The sequence below is a fragment of the Mustela lutreola genome, chromosome 3, assembly GCF_030435805.1.
Source record: "Mustela lutreola isolate mMusLut2 chromosome 3, mMusLut2.pri, whole genome shotgun sequence".
Lineage (NCBI taxonomy): Eukaryota > Metazoa > Chordata > Mammalia > Carnivora > Mustelidae > Mustela > Mustela lutreola.
In genome coordinates, this window is record NC_081292.1 from 85,917,101 (window position 1) to 85,937,973 (window position 20,873).

At 37.9% G+C, this 20,873-nt stretch overlaps 1 protein-coding gene across 7 annotated transcripts in view; it reads right to left on the reverse strand.

The window, feature by feature from the left end:
• Positions 1-20,873, reverse strand: part of SPIDR (scaffold protein involved in DNA repair) — a 609,776-nt gene that overhangs the window by 308,420 nt on the left and 280,483 nt on the right. For all 7 annotated transcript variants that reach the window (XM_059166493.1, XM_059166499.1, XM_059166494.1 and 4 more), the window contains one exon: positions 11,017-11,230. In XM_059166493.1, coding sequence (XP_059022476.1) covers positions 11,017-11,230 — 214 coding nt within the window. The remainder of the gene's footprint in view (positions 1-11,016; positions 11,231-20,873) is intronic.

Sequence of the window (20,873 nt, forward strand, 5' to 3'; positions counted from 1 at the left end):
GCTCAGGTCTTCATCCCGGGGTCCTGGGATCGAGCCCTGCATTGGGCTCCCTGCTCAGTGGGAAGCCTCCTTCTCCCTTTCCCACACCCCCTGCTTATATTCTCTCTCTCGCTGTCTCTGTCTCTGTCAAATAAATAAATAAAATCTTAAAAAAAAAAAGGTAATTTGGTCATGGAAAAATAGACTACCCTGCTTTTCAAAAACAAACAAAAAAACCCCTGTTCCATAAAACAGTTAAAAGACTAATGACAAACCAGGAGAAAAGTCACTGAAATGTAAATGATTGACAAGGAGCTATTCTTATCATTTCTACAAGATAAAGATCAATACTAAGATAAAGATCTTGGTATTATGTAATACCAAGTAGTAAAAGATCTTAGTTGATACTAAGATAAAGATCAATAATCCAAGAAAACACAGGTCAAAGTCATCAACAGGCATTTCACAGAAAATAAAATATACATGGTTCTTAAATACAGGGAATGAAGCCTAAGCCCATATTACAGCAAAAGAAATGCAAATTAAAATTATAAACTTCATTTTCCAGTTTTTAAATTGGTGAAGAACAGTACAGTAGGTTAGTAAAAGGAAAATAGGCACTTTATGTATACTGCTAGTAGAAATGTAAAATGGTTTGATAATGTCTGCTAACATCAAAGAGGTATATATCCTCTCATCCAGCAAGAATATTTAAAGAAACACATGTAGAAAATGATGTAGTCCTGTTTGTAGCAACCAAAGAGGAGGTGCAACCTACATGTCCATTCAAAGGGTCTGATTGAATAACAATGGTATCTTTAAATTAGAAGTCAGTGCAAAAAGAATGTAGCAACTATTAATATACTACCCTGTTGTTACTGAATGATCTCCAAGATGCATTTTTAAAATGAAAAGGCATGACACAGAAGTATTATTGGACATATTTTTGTAAAAAAGAATAACAGCAGGAAATACATAAGTAAGTTTATATTATATATGCATCTCTCTATATATATAGTTGTGAGTGTGTGACACACACCCCATCTCTGAATGGTATGTAAGAAACTAGTATGAATGGCTGGGTGAGAATTGAGTGGCTGGGGAAAACAAATATGGGAAGAAGACTCATGGTTCACTGTATATCCTTTGATACCTTTTGTAATCTGTATTATATGTTTTAGATACCTACTAGAAAAACCAATTAAATACTTTTAAATGGAAGGGGAAAATCTATGCTAAAAGTATGGAGAATTAGAGGCATTATCCTGCTATAGGGACCTACATAACAATTCTGAGTTTAACTTTATCCACTTATTTAAGGAAAAGATAAATCAATGTGATATACCATATCAACAAGAGAAAGGATAAAAAAATGATCATTTCAGTAGATAAAGAAAAAGCATTTGACAAAGTACAACATCCATTCATGATAAAAACCCTCAACAAAGTAGGGTTTAGAGGGAACATATCTCAACATAATAAAGTCCAACTATGAAAAACCAAAAATTAACATCCTACTTAATGGTGAAAAACTGAAAGCTTTTCCCCTAAGATTAAGAACAAGAGAAAGATGTCCTCTCACCACTTTTATTCAACATAGTCCTAGCCATGGTAATCAGACAATAAAAAGAAATAAAAGGCATCCAAATTGGTAAGGAAGAAGTAAAATATTCACCACTTGCCGATGGCATGTTACTACATTTGGAAAACCCTAAGTTAGGACTCCATCAAAAAACTGCTAAAACTGATAAACTCAGTAAGTTTGCAAGATACAAAATCAATATACAGAAATCTGTTGCATTTTTATACATTAATAATAAAGTTGCAGAAAGAGTAGTTAATGAAACAATTTGATGTACAATTGCACCAAAAAGAATAAAATAGCTTGGAATAAATGTCATCAAAGAGGTGAAAGACTTGTATTCTGAAAACTATGTAACACTGATGAAAGAAACTGAACACGACGCAAAGAAACTGAAAAAGATTCCATCCTCATGGACTGGGAGAACAAATAATGCTAAAATGTCAATGCTACCCAAAGCAATCCACAGATTTAAGGCAAACTCTATCAAAATACCAACAGCATTTTTCACAGAAATAGAATAAAATTTATGTGGAACCACAAAAGACCTTGAATAGCCAAAGCAATCTTGAAAAAAAAAACACCAAAACTAGAAATATCACAATCCCAGATATATTGGGATATCAAGATAACAAGTATATCAAGATATACTTGTATCAAATATATACTTATATCAAGTATATCAAGATAGCAACTCTCTGCTCAGCAGGGAGCCTGCTTTCCCTCCTCTCTCTCTGCCTGCCTCTCTGCCTGTTTGTGATCTCTGTCTGTCAAATAAATAAATAAAATCTTAAAAAAAAAAAAGACATCAAGTATATCAAGATATACTTCAAAACGATAGTAGATCAAAAAAGTATGGTACTGGCACAAAAGTACAAACATAGATCAATGAAACAGAGTAAAGAGCCTGGAAATAAACCCATGATTATATGGTTAATTAATCTATGACAAAGAAAATAGGAATATGCAGTCTCTTCAATAAATGGTGTTGGGAAAACTAAGCAGCAACATGCAAAAGAATGAAACTGGACCACTTTCTCACACCATACATAAAAATAAACTCAAAATGGATTAAAAAACTAAGCATGAGACTTTGTGTGTGTGTGTGTGTGTGTGTGTGTGTGTGTGTGTAAAATATATATGTATATTATCCAGCTGTAAAAAATAATGAAATTATATATGGGATTTAAGAAAAGAAACAAATAAAGTAAAAAGACAAAAAACCGGACTCTTTTTTTTTTTTTTTAAAGATTTTATTTATTTATTTGTCAGAGAGAGAGAGAGAGCGAGAGGGAGCACAAGCAGACAGAGTGGAAGGCAGAGTCAGAGGGAGAAGCAGGCTCCCCGCGGAGCAAGGAGCCCGATGTGGGACTCGATCCCAGGACGCTGGGATAATGACCTGAGCCGAAGGCAGCTGCTTAACCAACTGAGCCACCCAGGCGTCCCAAAAACCGGACACTTAAATGTAGAGAACAAACTGGTGATTACCAGAGGGGAGGCTGGTGCAGTAACGGCTGAAATAAGTGAAGAGGATTAAGAGTACTCTTATTGCCAATAAATTTGACAATCTGGAAGAAATGGATGCATTCCTAGAAACATATAAACTACCACTACTGAACCAGGAAGAAATAGAAAGCCTGAACAGACCCATAACCAGTAAGGAGATTGAAACAGTCATTAAAAATCTCCAAACAAACAAAAGCCCAGGGCCAGACGTCTTCCCGGGGGAATTCTACCAAACATTTAAAGAAGAACTAATTCCTATTCTCCTGAAACTGTTCCAAAAAATAGAAATGGAAGGAAAACTTCCAAACTCATTTTATGAGGCCAGCATCACCTTGATCCCAAAACCAGACAAGGATCCCATCAAAAAAGAGAGCTATAGACCAATATCCTTGATGAACACAGATGCGAAAATACTTAACAAAATACTAGCTAATAGGATTCAACAGTACATTAAAAAGATTATTCACCACGACCAAGTGGGATTTATTCCAGGGCTGCAAGGTTGGTTCAACATCCGCAAATCAGTCAATGTGATACAACACATCAATAAAAGAAAGAACAAGAACCATATGATACTCTCAATAGATGCTGAAAAGGCATTTGACAAAGTACAGCATCCCTTCCTGATCAAAACTCTTCAAAGTGTAGGGATAGAGGGCACATACCTCAATATCATCAAAGCCATCTATGAAAAACCCACTGCAAATATCATTCTCAATGGAGAAAAACTGAAAGCTTTTCCGCTAAGGTCAGGAACACGGCAGGGATGTCCATTATCACCACTGCTATTCAACATAGTACTAGAGGTCCTAGCCTCAGCAATCAGACAACAAAAGGAAATTAAAGGCATCCAAATAGGCAAAGAAGAAGTCAAATTATCACTCTTCGCAGATGATATGATACTATATGTGGAAAACCCAAAAGACTCCACTCCAAAACTGCTAGGACTTGTACAGAAATTCAGTAAAGTGTCAGGATATAAAATCAATGCACAGAAATCAGCTGCATTTCTCTACACCAACAGCAAGACAGAAGAAAGAGAAATTAAGGAGTCCATCACATTTACAATTGCACCCAAAACCATAAGATACCTAGGAATAAACCTAACCAAAGAGGCACAGAATCTATACTCAGAAAACTATAAAGTACTCATGAAGGAAATTGAGGAAGACACAAAGAAATGGAAAAATGTTCCATGCTCCTGGATTGGAAGAATAAATATTGTGAAAATATCTACACATTTAATGTAATTCCTATCAAAGTACCATCCATCTTTTTCAAAGAAATGGAACAAATAATTCTAAAATTTATATGGAACCAGAAACGACCTTGAATAGCCAAAGGGATATTGAAAAAGAAAGCCAACATTGGTGGCATCACAATTCTGGACTTCAAGCTCTTTTACAAAGCTGTCATCATCAAGACAGCATGGTACTGGCACAAAAACAGACACATAGATCAATGGAACAGAATAGAGAGCCCAGAAATAGACCCTCAACTCTACAGTCAACTAATCTTTGACAAAGCAGGAAAGAATGTCCAATGGAAAAAAGACAGTCTCTTCAATAAATGGTGCTGGGAAAACTGGACAGCCACATGCAGAAAAATGATATTGGACTATTTCCTTACACCACACACAAAAATAGATTCAAAATGGATGAAGGACCTCAATGTGCGAAATGAATCCATCAGAATCCTTGAGAAGAACACAGGCAGCAACCTCTTCGATCTCAGCCGCAGCAACATCTTCCTAGGAACAACGCCAAAGGCAAGGGAAGCAAGGGCAAAAATGAACTATTGGGATTTCATCAAGATCAAAAGCTTTTGCACAGCAAAGGAAACAGTTAACAAAATCAAAAGACAACTGACAGAATGGGAGAAGATATTTGCAAACGACATATCAGATAAAGGACTAGTGTCCAGAATCTATAAAGAACTTAGCAAACTCAACACCCAAAGAACAAATAATCCAATCAAGAAATGGGCAGAGGACATGAACAGACATTTCTGCAGAGAAGACATCCAGATGGCCAACAGACACATGAAAAAGTGCTCCATATCACTGGGCATCAGGGAAATACAAATCAAAACCACAATGAGATACCACCTCACACCAGTCAGAATGGCTAAAATCAACAAGTCAGGAAATGACAGATGCTGGCGAGGATGCGGAGAAAGGTGAACTCTCCTACACTGTTGGTGGGAATGCAAGCTGGTGCAGCCACTCTGGAAAACAGCATGGAGGTTCCTCAAAATGTTGAAAATAGAACTGCCCTATGACCCAGCAATTGCACTACTGGGTATTTACCCTAAAGATACAAACGTAGTGATCCAAAGGGCCATGTGCACCCGAATGTTTATAGCAGCAATGTCCACAATAGCCAAACTATGGAAAGAACCTAGATGTCCATCAACAGATGAATGGATCAAGAAGATGTGGTATATATACACAATGGAATACTATGCAGCCATCAAAAGAAATGAAATCTTGCCATTTGCGACAACATGGATGGAACTAGAGCATATCATGCTTAGCGAAATAAGTCAAGCAGAGAAAGACAACTATCATATGATCTCCCTGATATGAGGAAGTGGTGATGCAACATGGGGGCTTAAGTGGGTAGGAGAAGAATCAATGAAACAAGATGGGATTGGGAGGGAGACAAACCATAAGTGACTCTTAATCTCACAAAACAAAGTGAGGGTTGCTGGGGGGGAGGGGGGTTGGGAGAAGGGGAGTGGGTTTATGGACACTGGGGAGGGTATGTGCTTTGGTGAGTGCTGTGAAGTGTGTAAACCTGGCGATTCACAGACCTGTACCCCTGGGGATAAAAATATATGTTTATAAAAAACAAAAAAATTATAAAAAAGAAAGAAAAGAGTACTCTTATTGTAGTGAGCACCAAGTAATGAACATAGTTGTTTAATCACTGTATCACATACCTTAAACTAATATAACACTGTACATTAATTATACAGGAATTAAAATAAATAAATAAAATTTTTAAAAATAAATATATAAATAAAATGAACAAAACATAGGGGCAAAAGCCAGGATTAAGAGTACACAAATGTTTCTAAATGTAGTTCCAAACATAACTGAGCTAGAGTTTTCAGTGTCTCACTGTAAAAAAACTCAGCATACTTTGAATTTACATATTTTTGTTGAAATACAATAAATGAAACCATAAACTGTTGTTTATATAAGACGATAAAATAAGACACTGCAAACATCAAATACTCTCAATATTACTGAGTTTTACCATAAGCTTCCAGAAAGGACTTCAATAAAACAGTTGAAAGAACACAAGAAATTACAGGAAGAAGACCCTAGACAGGAGGAGCACTGACAGGACAGGGAGGAAATTGCTCACTCATTCCATAGCAAAATTCTAAACTAAAATACTTAAATTTGCTTGACTTTGAAAAACAAAGTAGGAAAAACAAAGTAGGAAACAGTAAAGCATGAGGAAGAAGATAGTTTCCAATTTTAGATACGGGACCAAAGGAAGGATTCTTGAGAAGGTAACACCTGAGTAAATGCCCAGAGAAGATAAGAAAATTGCACACCATGCAGACATGGGGAGGCATGGGATAGAGCACCCCAGCACAGGCAATGGTAAGAAACCAGGCCCCAGGGGGAAAGTGGTGTGGAATCTGAGGACCAGAGTGGAGTCACGGGTGGCCACGACAGAGCTGGGGAAGGAAAGGGGTGGGAGATAAGGCCGAAGAGCTCAGGAGGAGTTTGTGTATGAGGTTAGCAGACACTAGGGCATGTGGAGCCAAAAAGTCGCATGACAACTTACACATTCATAGCTTTAGTCATCTTGAAAGAGACAGGAGAGCATGGAAAGAAGCAAGGAGTTGATTTAATGAACTGTTGCAATAATCCAGAGGACAATGATTACCTGGAAATGTTCTGACAGTAGAGGTGGCAAGAAGTGTTGGACTCTGTTTGCATTTGGAAGTGGAGCTACCAGAATGTTCCCAAAGGCAGAAAGGAGATTATGAGAAAAAGAGGAGTTGAGGATATGTGGGGAAGCAGAGGGAGGGTCAGGAGCTTGACTCTGCCATGCCTTCAGTACCCAAGTGGAATCATGCCTCAGGCAGTAAGGAATGCTGCTCTGGTGATGGAGCAGAGGGTGGGTCACAGATAGTTCTAGGAGGGATCAACTCCTAGAGTTGGCTGCTGGCATTTAGAGTTACAAGATGAAATGAAAGCACCAAGGGGGTGAGGTGGACAAGATAGAAAAGAGGTCTAGTACTGAGCCCAGTAGAGCACTTTCTTAGTGAGAAGCCAGAGAAAGGCATGAGGAGCACAGGGGAGGCAGGGAAACAAAGCAGAAGTGAGCACTGCACTGCAAGGAGACATGATGGCCACACAAGTGACCATAGGAGAAGCAGCCTGGAGCTCACTGAGGTCACTGATGATGCCAGGGGTGAGGTATGGGAAATGCTGGGATGGAAGCCTGAACAAACAGGCTCAGTAGAGAATGGGGTCAATATAGCCATGGTGGAAAGAGGAACTACAGTCAAGATGAATTAAAAAAAAATTTTTTTAATGAATTATTAGGACTTCATCAAGATTAAAAGCTTCTGCACTGCGAAGGAAACAGTCAACAAAACTAAAGACAACTGATGTAATGGGAGAAGATATTTACAAATGACCTATCAGATAAAGGGCTAGTATCCAAAATCTATAAAGAACTTGTCAAACTCAACACCCAAAGAACAAATAATCCAATCAAGAAATAGGCAGAGGATGGGGCGCCTGGGTGGCTCAGTGGGTTAAAGCCTCTGCCTTCAGCTCGGGTCGTGATCTCAGCGTCCTGGGATCGGGCCCCGCATCGGGCTCTCTGCTCAGTGCGGAGTCTACTTCCCCCCTCTCTCTGCCTGCCTCTCTGCCTGCTTGTGATATCTGTCTGTCAAATAAATAAATAAAACCTTTGAAAAAAAAAGAAAAGAAAAGAAATAGGCAGAGGACATGAATGGACATTTCGGCAAAGACATCCAAATGGCCAACAGACACATGAAAAATGCTCCACATCACTTGCCCTCAGGAAAAAACAAATCAATACCACAATGAGATACCACCTTATACCAGTCAGAATGGCTAAAATTAACAAGTCAGGAAACGAAAGATATTGGCAAGGATGCGGAGAAAGGGGAACTCTCCTACACTGTTGTTGGGAATGTGAGTTGCTGCAGCCACTCTGGAAAATAGTATGGAGGTTCCTCAAAAAGTTGAAAATAGAGCTACCCTACAACCCAGCAATCGCACTACTGGGCATTTACCCTAAAGATACAAATGTAGTGATCTAAAGGGGCACGTGCACCCGAATCTTTCTAGCAGCAATGTCCACAATAGCCAAGCTATGGAACGTGCCTAGATGTCCATCAAGAGATGAATGGATAAAGAAGACATGGTATATATATACAACGGAATACTATGCAGCCATCAAAACCCCGAAATCTTGCCATTTGCAACGACGTGGATGGAACTAGAGGATATTATGTTGAGTGAAATAAGTCGATCAGAGAAAGACAATTATCATACGATCTCTCTGATATGAGGAATTATGAGGAATTTGAGAGGCAGGGCAGGGGGTCATGGCGGGTAAGGAGGGAAAAAATGAAGCAAGATAGGATCAGAGGGAGGCAAACTATAAGAGACTCTTAATCTCACTAAACAAACTGAAGTTTGCTGGGGGGTGGGCGGGAGGGACATAGTGGCTGGGTTATGGACATTGGGGAGGGTATGTGCTATGGTGAATGCTGTGAAATGTGTAAGTCTAACGATTCACAGACCTGTACTCCTGGGGCAAATGATACATTACATGTTAATAAAAAGATTTTTTAATATGGTAGAAAAATAATAGCATGATTTTAGGATGATGAGAAATTTCAGAGAAAGAATTAATGGCATTGTATTTTTTTTTTTTTTTTAAGATTTTATTTGAGAGACAGCACAAGCACAAGCAGAGGGGAGGGGGTAGAGGGAGAAGCACTCTCCTCACTGATCAGGGAGCTTGTGGGTCTTGATCCCAGAACCCTGGGATCATGACCTGAGCTGAAGGCAGACACTGAACTGACTGAGGCACCAGGTGCCCCACTGGTATTGTATTCTTGAGTGAGCTATGCAGAAAGACAGTTGGTCATTACAAAATTATTCATAATATCCTCAAACTAAAGACACTTAACTATAAACAGAAGAACAGATGCATTAATTGCATAAATTAACACAATGGTATACTATAAAGCAATAAAAATGAACAAACTGCTAAATGTAAAAATACTGATGAATCTCCCAAGCATAATATTAAGTGAAAGTAGTCAGGTGAAAAAGAATGCATATTGTATGATTTCTTCATGGTTCTATTTATATGAAATTCTCAAATAGTCCAAGGAATCTTTTATATCATAAGTCAGGATGATAGTCACCTTGTGTGGGAGGGAGAGGAAGAAATGAGAGGGGGTTGGGGTGGTCCCAGGTATGCAATGCATTCTATTTCTTGTATGAATAAAAATTACATAGTTGGGGTACCTGGGTGGTTCAGTTAGTTGCGTGGCAGCCTTTCACTTAGGTCATGATCCCAAAACAGGCTCTTGCTCAGTGGGGAGTCTGCCTCTCTCCCTCCCTTTCCTCCTGCCCCTGCTTGGTGCTGTATCTCTCTCTCTCTCAAATAAATAAATAAAATCTTAAAAAAAAAAAAAGAAATTACCTAGTCACTTTGTGATTATTTGTAGAAATGTGTACTTAGAATTTGTGTATGATCCTGTATGTATCTTCAACTATTCAAAAAGATATATTAAAAAACAAACAAAACAAAACAAAATGCAAGTTACCCTATGACATCCGCAGACTGTTAGGGTAAGAGTTTAAGTAAAGACTGAGAATCACTCACTATGGACACCGTGAAAAAAAAGATCCCTGTGGGAGGGATGTTTAACTTTTCTTTTTTTTTTTTTTTTAATTTTATTTATTTATTTGACAGAGAGAGACACAGCGAGAGAGGGAACACAAGCCGGGGGAGTGGGAAAGGGAGAAGCAGGCTTCCCATGCAGGGCTCAATTCCAGGACCCCAGGATCATGACCTGAGCTGAAGGTAGCTGCTTATAGAAACTGAGCCACCCAGGCACCCCTGGGATGCTTAACTTTAAAGACTTATAAGTCAACTTCAAACCTAAGAATATAACAGATGAATGAGACTTCTAAAAATCTGCCAGTAAAATCAAGAGTCAGCTTTTAAAACAAGGCTGCTCAAATGTTCCCTCAAAATTAGTAATTTTTTTGGGCACCTGGGTGGCTCAGTGGGTAAGCCTCTGCTTATGATCTGTCATGATCCCAGGGTCCTGGGATAGAGCCCCGCATCGGGCTCTCTGCTCAGCGGGGAGCCTGCTTCCTCCTCTCTCTCTCTCTCTCTCTGCCTGCCTCTTTGCCCATTTGTGATCTCTCTCTGTCAAATAAATAAATAAAATCCTTAAAAGAAATAGTAATATTTTCTTTTTGTAGTAAAAAAATAATACCCTATAGGGAAGAAAGCAAACAGGTATATATGCTTTTCATCCTTCCCACAGTGATTAGTAAAGAAATATTAAATTACTGTATATTATCATATTGTCACAGAATGCCTCTTACTAAAATTATATTTCAAAGAAAGACAAAAACAAAAACAGCCAGATTTATAAGATACCACTTTGACAGAAATCTTGATATGGTTTTTTCTTCCTCACCCCTCTGCCCTCAAATTATCAAAAATTTCCTGCCAAAAGTTCAAACAAGCATTCAAATACAGTTCAGCACTTCTGTTACATAAAATCTATGTCAAATATTGGCTTCCTTATCCTGGCATTTCTCCATTATAAGGTGACAAAAATGTTCATCATAAATATATCTTTTAAGACAAACTCACAGTTAGTGACTGCTGGAATCAGTTCTTTGCACTCACCAGGGAGGGTAGATATGGACGATGTCTTCGGGATGTCCCTTGAGGTGGTGAGCAGTCTCCTTTGTGAACAGAACCTTCAGGCCAGTCCTGGGGACCTCACCTTGAGAAGGGCTGTTGGCCTGCAGCCCTGCTAAATGCTCACACATAGCCACTTGGATGGTGCATTCCTCATGCAGCTCTAGAATTTTCACAATTAATACACCAGATTTTCTACCTAGAAGGTGTGTGGGGGGGGGAGCAAAATAGAGTAAAATAGATATATGGTCAACTGTGAATAAAATATCATGAAAAAAAGAACCACATTAAGATCGCTTTATTCACCTCAAGAAAATGGTTTGTAAACTTTGCAATGTATAGACTCTAACATACTGTGACACCTTTTTAATCAAAATAACATACATGTTGCATTTTAAGCAACATACAAAATAGTTTTCCATCATAAAGGAACAGTCTTGCAAACACAGAAGACTCAGACCCATCATTTCACAGAGCATGTTTTTACACCAAAATTTTAACTCTTTTGATAACCACAACAAAGGAAGTAACATCATTTATTGGTCCTTCTCCTTTCTTATATGCTCCCACTACCTCATTAACTGCTTTGATTCTCCACTTTGGAAATGATACAAATGGTTGCAAATGTTCTAATGATCACAAAGATTAAAGGTAAGGATTTCTGAGGAATGCTGAATGTTAGGGCTCAATATTTATATAGATGGAATTTAATCTGAATTTAAGTACTGGCTGATTAATTAAGTTCAGGCAAGACAGATAGCATTTCAACACGATTTTTCATGTGTAAAATGGGGATCATCCACCTGCCTCAAAGAACATTTTTAAGAATTAAATGAGAGAACTAAAGTTGACAGTGTGTATAACCTAAAACCCATATATGTCCCAGAAACTGTCACAACACCAGGAGACTTAAATAAGGATACATACCTCAGTACTGTTTAACCCTAAGAGCAGAAAACTGGAGCTAGCACAAATCAGTAGGAGGAAAGGTAAGCCATGCTGTGTGCATAGAACAGAACACATGTAGAGCAACAGTGGACCAGGTCTATATGTATCAGTATGGACAGATCTCAAAAACAAGAGGGGATGAACAAGATATGTAGAGTATGATACCTATAATGTTATTTTCTTAAGCACAGAAAACAATAAAATACTGTTGCAGATATATATGTAACATAAGTATATAATATGACTAGCAGGATACATAGAAAAACATACTTAAGGAGAAAGAGAGGAGCATGACTCAGGATTTCACACTTATTTGTCATATTGTTTCTATTATAAAAATATGTGGATCAAACAAAGACAAAAGATTAAAATGTTATTAATTCTAGGTGGTAAGTATACTTATGTTTTTCTATTACTTTTTTAATTTAAAAAAATAAATGAAATAAAATAACAAAAGCTAAGTGTCTAGCATAGTATCCTGCTAATAATAATAGACACTGATAGTTTTCTTTACCCCTTTAACCAACTTTTTAATAGCGAATAACAAAAATTAATATTTAAATAGCACCAATGTTTTCATTATATAATTTCATTTCATTTCCATTTCTTTCTCCCCTTCTTCATTTTCCCCTCACTCTTAACTTTCCATTCCTTCCTTTCTCTAAGTGCCAATAGCACGTGTTCACATATTAAGCAAGGCCACACCGAGCACTATCTTAAACTACTGTTTCCTGAGGTATGTACCTATCTTGCTACTATTTCTTAAGGTAAGGAAGGAAACAGAATGGGGGAAGGATATGAACAAGCACAATGTCAGGCTGGCAGTACTAGTCACTATGGGGGAGGTAAGTAGAGGAATGAAAACAAGTATTATAGAAAGGCACTAACTAGGAAGTAATCATTGAGTCCCCTCTGCCGCAATAGTTGTTACTTTAAAAAGGAGTCAGGATAACATAAAGGTCACTCTGGTACATACACACCATTTTTCTCATGTAGGGCAGCCAGAGCAATGGGAGGATAATTAGGATCTTTAGCAGCAAAGGGAAATGCCCTAGGTTTCAGGGCTATGTTAACTATAGGATAATTTGTGGACATATTTTATGAATTTTTAAAACTTGAACCTATAGTCAGGGCCTATCCCTAAAACTATGCCGTAGGCATGGAATCTCTCCCATCAACCAGTGACAGCAGCTGCTGTTCAGAGTTCCAGGGTCCATGAAATCAGGTGGTATGGCAAAGCACACTCTCTTGGGTCTGTGTGGCTGAGTATCTGCCTTGGCAGCCTCTACCCATACTCAGTAGTCTGCCTGAGTTGCATATGTTCTCTCCTTGGGTACTAATTATTGTCTTGTGCAGCTCTGACTAAAAGTGAAATAGGTTTCAGTGGTCTGTCCAACCTTACAGTTTCCATAGAACTTTGACAGATTGTATAAAGGCAAGATATTGCAGAAACACGTAGAAATACCTATATATCTAAGATGAATCACATTGCTACTAACTATACTCTCTCTGAAGATTTTTATGATAAATCCTGGCAATATTCCTAAAACTATGGTTTCTGCTGAAGATACATAGCCCTAAATAACTTACAAAATAAACATGCTTCATGGTATTATCTATCACTACAGCCCAGGTGCTTCAGCACAGAGTAAACATAATTTTTTTTTGAAGATTTTATTTATTTATTTGAAAGAGAGAGAGAGAGAGAGAGAGCATGAGCAGTGGGGACACAGAGGGAGAGGGAGAAGCAGACTCCTGCCAAAGAAGGAGTTCCATGTAGGGCTCAACCCCAGGACCCTGAGACCATGACCTGAGCCTAAGGCAGATGCTTAACCAACTGAGCCACCCAGACATCCCTAGGACAAATATACTTAATGGTACCACCATCACAGCCCTGGTATACTGTGGCATCGAATAAGCACACTGTATGGTATTTTAATAAGCACACTCTGTGGTATTACTATCACCACAGCCATGATGCATTGCAGTATAGGAAAACATGCTTTATGGTAGTATCACTAGAACCTTGGTATACTGCAGTATAGAATAAACACCCCATATGGTATTGATTATCACCCTTGTATACTGCCACATGGAATAAACACACTGTATGGTACCAACTATCACTAAAGTCCTGGTGCACTGAAGCATGTCTGGTGACTTAAGTAGGCTTGGTAAACCAGAATGCTGAGCAGTGCCATCTAGGCTCTACCACAGGACTAGAACACCACAATGTTCTCTACAAAGCACTATAAAGTCTCTCATAGAGAACATCCTTCCAAAACAGCCTTGGGAGAAACCAGTGGCCTGCCTTCCCTAAAGAAATTAAGGCAGTGTAATTCCCACTTTCTGTGAGGGATAAACAAGTAAAAAGCAACCTAAGACAACTGTACATTTGAAGCAAGCTTTCAATCTGGGCATAAGAAATACTGCTTTTACAAATGAAGATTAATTAAATGGGTGGTATGAAAAGGAATTTCTGTGCCAGCAAGACATTTTGCATAAATGCTGTAAGACTCAGTCAAAATATCACTTTGACCAGGTGATTACTGAATTCCAGCCAGAAGCAACTATTCCTTCCCTTCTGAAATCCTCAAATACCTTAACTATGCTTATCTTTTTTTAAACAGTGTCCTCATTTTTAAATGGGGATGGTATTAGCCATTCTCAAGAACACTGCAAATATCAGGAGATATAATAAAGAAAGCTCATAGTGCAGGGCATGGTCTATCACACATGTAATAGTAGCAGCCATTGTCACCATGGTCACTGTCAATGTTAACTTTTCAAGGCATTTTTAAATCTATTATCATACTTGACCTACAATAACCCTATGAAATAGATAAGGAAAATATTAATCTCCCATTTTGACAGATAAGAAAACTAAAAAAATCACTTGCTCACATGACTTTCTTAAGATCAGAGAGAATTACTGGCAGGTCTAATCCTAGAAGTTGAGTGTCCTTATAAGTCATGAACCAAAATGTCTCTCAGGTAAATGCTGGTCAAAAACAGGAACTTGTAACTGATGCTTTTTTCCTACTCTATTATGTTAAAACACAAGACTTGTTTAAAATGTAAAGAAAGCATATCCAGTTGAGAAATGGAGGATCTCGTTATGGCTGGACATGGTCAGAGTGTTAACACTAATCATTGCACTGTAAAAGAAAAGGATACTTTTTTTTTCTTTAAGATTTTATTTATTTATCAGAGAGAGGGGAGGAGAGAGTAAGCACAGGCAGACAGAATGGCAGGCAGAGGCAGAGGGAGAAGCAGGCTCCCCGCCGAGCAAGGAGCCCGATGTGGGACTCGATCCCAGGACGCTGGGATCATGACCTGAGCCGAAGGCAGCTGCTTAACCAACTGAGCCACCCAGGTGTCCCAAGAAAAGGATACTTTTGTCACAGTACTAAATATTGAAGAGTTAAGTGTCACTACGATTAAATGTATAAATAGTAATATATAACACCAAAGACTTTAAATGATTAAGAAAGAGGAATAAAAGGATTCATATAGAAAGTATACCACGGGATATAGTAAGTTCTATCCATATATATATAAATAGCAGATAAAACAGTTCTTAGTTAAAAATGGAAAATATTAACTTAAAGGCTAACACTTGCCAAATGAATGTGTGAATGATTTATCAGCTAACTGCTCTTAAAAAAATCTGGTCTTAAATGGCTAAGAGGCCACAAGGAATCAAGTAAATGATTTAAGAACAAAATGTATCTGAGACTCCTGGGTTAAATGACTTTTTTGAAATATATAGGTATTTACTTGAAATATATGGAGCCTGGGCCCATTTACATACAAAGTCAACTTCTAAGTAGGTTATATTAATGAATTAATATGTATTATAATGATAACTTTCATGAACATTTATATAAGAAATACTATACAACAAATTAATGAAAATTATACAAGAAAGTACCAAGAACTAATTAGTATGTGGGGATATAGAGATGTTGAGATATTGAAATGATCCTCCTTTAGAGGACAGAAACATCTCTAAGTTTTTCTAAGAGAAATACTTTTCATAATATATTTGTCGTACTCTAAGTTACTATTTAATTAACCAAACATTGGCTACATAGTAATATGGAATTTTGCCTTTTATTATTACTCTCTATCTTCGTAGATATCCCATTCAACTAATCTATACAGTGTCTTGCATTAGAGTAAATGGCCTACTGTTTTCTGAAACTGGTGCTTTTTCTCTTCTTCATGCAAATCATCAAAAGTGCCCACCACTCCTTTTTTCCCCTCAGTTCTCACCCATCATTACTTGCACACACAGAATGACAGACAGATACATATGTACATACACATACACACACAGAAGTTGGGATGACAGCACAGCAAGCCTTGGGGATGGACATCTGGGGATTTTAAAGTCTATCAGTTTCCAGTCAAGTAGAACTTCTGTCCTGAACAGATACTTGACATGGCTACTACCAGCTATGATTATTGAAATTCTTCTTGTTGTACTAACTCTGGATTACCATGGTATAATCAGTTCACATTTTACTCTTTTTAAAGATATTTTATAGCTTTCCCCCCCAATCCCCAATATGATACACACCTTTAGAACCAAAGTGGTTTTATATGGCTGCTTCTGCTAGTTACTTGTGAAATTTTAAATACCTTTAAATAACTCTATGTCCTAATCTATTACTTTCTGGTATATGTGTGTGTGTATATATATATATATATAGAGAGAGAGAGAGAGAGAGAGAGAGCGTGCGCGCACGTGCACCAAAGACTTCAATGATTAAGAAACAGGAATCAAAGGATTCATACAGAAAGTATGCCACAGGATCTAGTAATTTCTATCCATATATATGAATAGTAGATAGAACAGTTGTTAGTAAAAATGGAAATCCCAGCCTTATAAAATGAAGGAGGGCTAGAGTCCTAGGAATACATATGAATGAGAATATCCCTATCCTCAATTTCAAATGATTGGTTATAGTCTTTTTTTTTTTTTTTTTTTTTTTTTATTTTTTATTTTTTATTTTTTATAAACATATATTTTTATCCCCAGGTCTGTGAATCACCAGGTTTACACACTTCACAGCACTCACCAAATCACATACCCTCCCCAATGTCCATAATCCCACCCCCTTCTCCCCAACCCCCTCCCCCCGGCAACCCTCAGTTTATGCTCAGTTAGGCCCTCTAAATGCCAAAAGAAACAGGATGGTATTCTGGTGGCTTCAATATCATCACCAGAAGTCTCAGCTTTCCCCAAAAGTTCATTTCACCCCTTCAGAGAAGAGTCCATTCCTCTGGGGCGCCTGGGTGGCTCGGTGGGTTAAGGCCTCTGCCTTTGGCTCGGGTCATGATCCCAGGGTCCTGGGATCGAGCCCCTCATTGGGCTCTTAGCTCGGCAGAGAGCCTGCTTACCTCTCTTTGCCTTCCTCTCTGCCTACTTGTGATCTCTGTCTGTCCAATAAATAAATAAAATCTTTTTTTTAAAAAAAAAAAGAGTCCATTCCTCTTCTGGCTAGGACTAAATATAGTCTGCCTAAACCTGGGTGGCAGGGCATAGGAGATCAGATGACAAAAGCCAACCAGAGAGAGAAGCCAAGGTCTTATACCATTGGGTAGACTTGTGTTATTTCCTCTGAGTGTGTTGGGAAATCAATGAGGAAGGTGCATAATCTGCTTTGCTGAGAACAAACTGAGGGTAGAAAGGAAGAAATGGAGAGACCAGTTAGGAGGCTACTGTGGCGGAAAAAAAAAAAAAAAAGACAGAGAGAGAGAGACAGAGAGACTATTGTGGCAACCTTGAAGAGATGACAGTAGCTTGCATCTGGGAGGTGAGGCGTGGGGACAGTGGTGGTAAGAAGTGCCTGGAAGCTAGATATATTTTGAACATAGAGCCAACAGAACTTGTTGATGGACTGCAAGTGGGAAATATAAGAGTCAAGAATGACTCCAATGTTTTGGCCTAAGAAAGGAGAAGTATAATTAATGTTTACTGAGACAGGGAAGATTTCTAGATGACCAGCTTTCTTTGTGTGTTTTTGTGTTGGGAGAGGGGGTGGCCTTGAGAGGGAAGAATACTGGTAATGAAGATATCAGTTTTGGATATATTAAGATTGAGATGCCTCTCAGTTAATACAATAGGCTGACCTTTTCATTCTAGTATCTGGCCATTCTAATCTATGGTACATAAGGCCCACTACAGTGTTCTTTTAAGTATAAATTTATAATAGCCACCCTTGTGCTTGAACCCTTCAATGGTTATCTACTGGATAAAATCCAAACTAATTTCCAGTGTAAAGAAAGTTCTTTGTTACTTATTATTTCTAGCTCCTCTAATCTCAAATTCCCCAGCTCTACTCAGTATTTTTAATTCTTTCTATAGGAAGGTGAAAACTAGACCATACTTTTTAGAAAGAATTCCATTACCATCTCCCTGGTGAACTCCCTGAACACAACGTTCTTTTTCCCCCAGCTGAGTTTATTACTCTTGTTTATGTCATCACTGCACCTCTTATTAACCAACATTTTTGCACATAAAATGAATAGTTTTGTCTACTAAACCATGAACTCAGTGCTGTTTCTTGATCAGTACCAATAAATATGTATAAACTAAATGAACCCTAATACAAATTGATGTAAAGAACTTGGGGAATATTTTACTAGCCTGAATTTCACTGCTAACCAAGATGATTCTAACTTACTTCCCCTTCCCTAAGCTGAACATGATATGCATCCAGAGAATGCAAATTAACTGTGATTCAAGTGATACTCCAAGAAGAAAAATAAACAACACATTTCAAAATAAAATCCAAATGATGTTTTACCTATTCACTGTTTGTATCTTACCTGTCTTCATCAACATGCACTGAAATCTGAATTGTATTTGTACATAATCATATTATCTTTTCTTTTGAGAAGTTACAATTATGCTTAATTTTACAAAAAATTCCCAAACACCTAGCAATATTATGCTCCTGTGAGTATTCAATGTGTGAGACTCTTATTAATTGCAATATTGATTATTGTTTGTTAAATCAAAACGAGTTTCTCAGTAAATTTTATAAGCTGCCATTGGATTCATTTCATAATTTCATGATAAAACTTAGAAAGCTCCAAGGAAGACATCGAGATTATAAAACCTAAAAACTATATTCTGAAGAAATTCACATTTTTATCCTATAATCAGCACAATTACTTCTGTTTAAAATTTATGTTTTCCCATAAAATTTTAAGTCATCTGGCAATGATGAACAGACACATTTGTTAACCACAAGTGCTTACTGAGCTATAAACAACTTGGTTTTCACTTCTTGATTCCACATTTTTTTTGCCTTTTCACCCAGTTTAAAATATTCTTCACCAAAGCCACAGTAATCCTAAGCATGAATCAGAAACCTGAAACCCAACTCTTAAAACAAAAAAACAAAAAAATAAAAAACTAGACAATACTGACCAGGAACTAGAATGTTCATCACGGTCTGTAGTGATGAGAACTATCAGAATTTAACAAAGCATATCAGCCACCTGGGATTACAGTGACCAGGAATGTCACTGTGACTTGTCCTGCAAAGGCAGCCCGTACTGTTTAGGAAGAGGGTAAAGAGGCAATAGAAGGTCCAATTATTTTAAAAATCCAAGTAAGAAAAAAAGTATGCAAAGGTTCCAGGAAGATAGTAGATTCCTAAGTGAAGTTTATACAAAACTGGACAAGAAGGGATACTCTGGTTTGAATGTTTGTGTCTCCCCAAAATTCATATGTTGAAGTCCTAACTCTCAGAGTGGCTGTATTTGGAGACAAGACTACCAAGAAAGGAATTTTTTTTTATTATTATGTTATGTTAGTCACCATACACTGTATTAGTTTTTGGTGTAGTGTTCCATTGATTCACTGTTTGCATATAACATCCAGTGCTCCATGCAATACATGCCCTCCTTAATATCTATCACCCAGCTAACCCATGCCCCTACCTCTCTCCCCTCTAAAACCTTCAGTTTGTTTCTCAAAGTCCACAGTCTTTCATGGTTCATCTCCCCCTCCGACTTCTCCTCCTTCATTTTTCCCTTCCTTCTCCTAATGTTCTCCATGGTATTCCTTATGTTCCACAAATAAGTGAAACCATATGATAATTATCTTTATCTGCTATTTCACTTAGCATAAACTCCTCCAGTTCCATCCATGTAGATTTAAAAGTTGGGTGTTCATCCTTTCTGATGGCTGAGTAATATTCCATTGTATATATGGACCATATCTTCTTCTTTTTTTTTTTTTGCTTTTATAATTTTTTTATTTTTTATAAACATATATTTTTATCCCCAGGGGTACAGGTCTGTAATCACCAGGTTTACACACTTCACAGCACTCACCAAATCACATGCCCTCCCCAATGTCCATAATCCCAACCCCTTCTCCCAAACCCCCTCCCCTCGGCAACCCTCAGTTTGTTTTGTGAGATTAAGAGTCACTTATGGTTTGTCTCCCTCCCAATCCCATCTTGTTTCATTTATTCTTCTTCTACCCACTTAAGCCTCCATGTTGCATCACCACTTCCTCATATATCTTCTTTATCCATTTGTCTGTTGAAGGGCATCTTGCCTCTTTCCACTGTTTGGCTATTGTGGACAATGCTGCTATGAACACAGGGGTGCATATGGCCCTCCATGAAAGTAAAGTTGAATGATGCCATAGGGTGGGGCTCAGATCCAATAGGATTAGTGTTCTAAGAAGAGACATCAGAAAGTTCCATCTCTCACTACCAAGCAAACAGAGAAAAGGCCACAAGAGCACATAGCCAGATACCTGCTGCCTACAAACAAGGAAAAGCAAAGCTTTCACTAGAAACTGACCATGGTGGAACCCGGTGGCTTTGTTTAAGCCACAAAGTCTATGTATTTTGTTATGG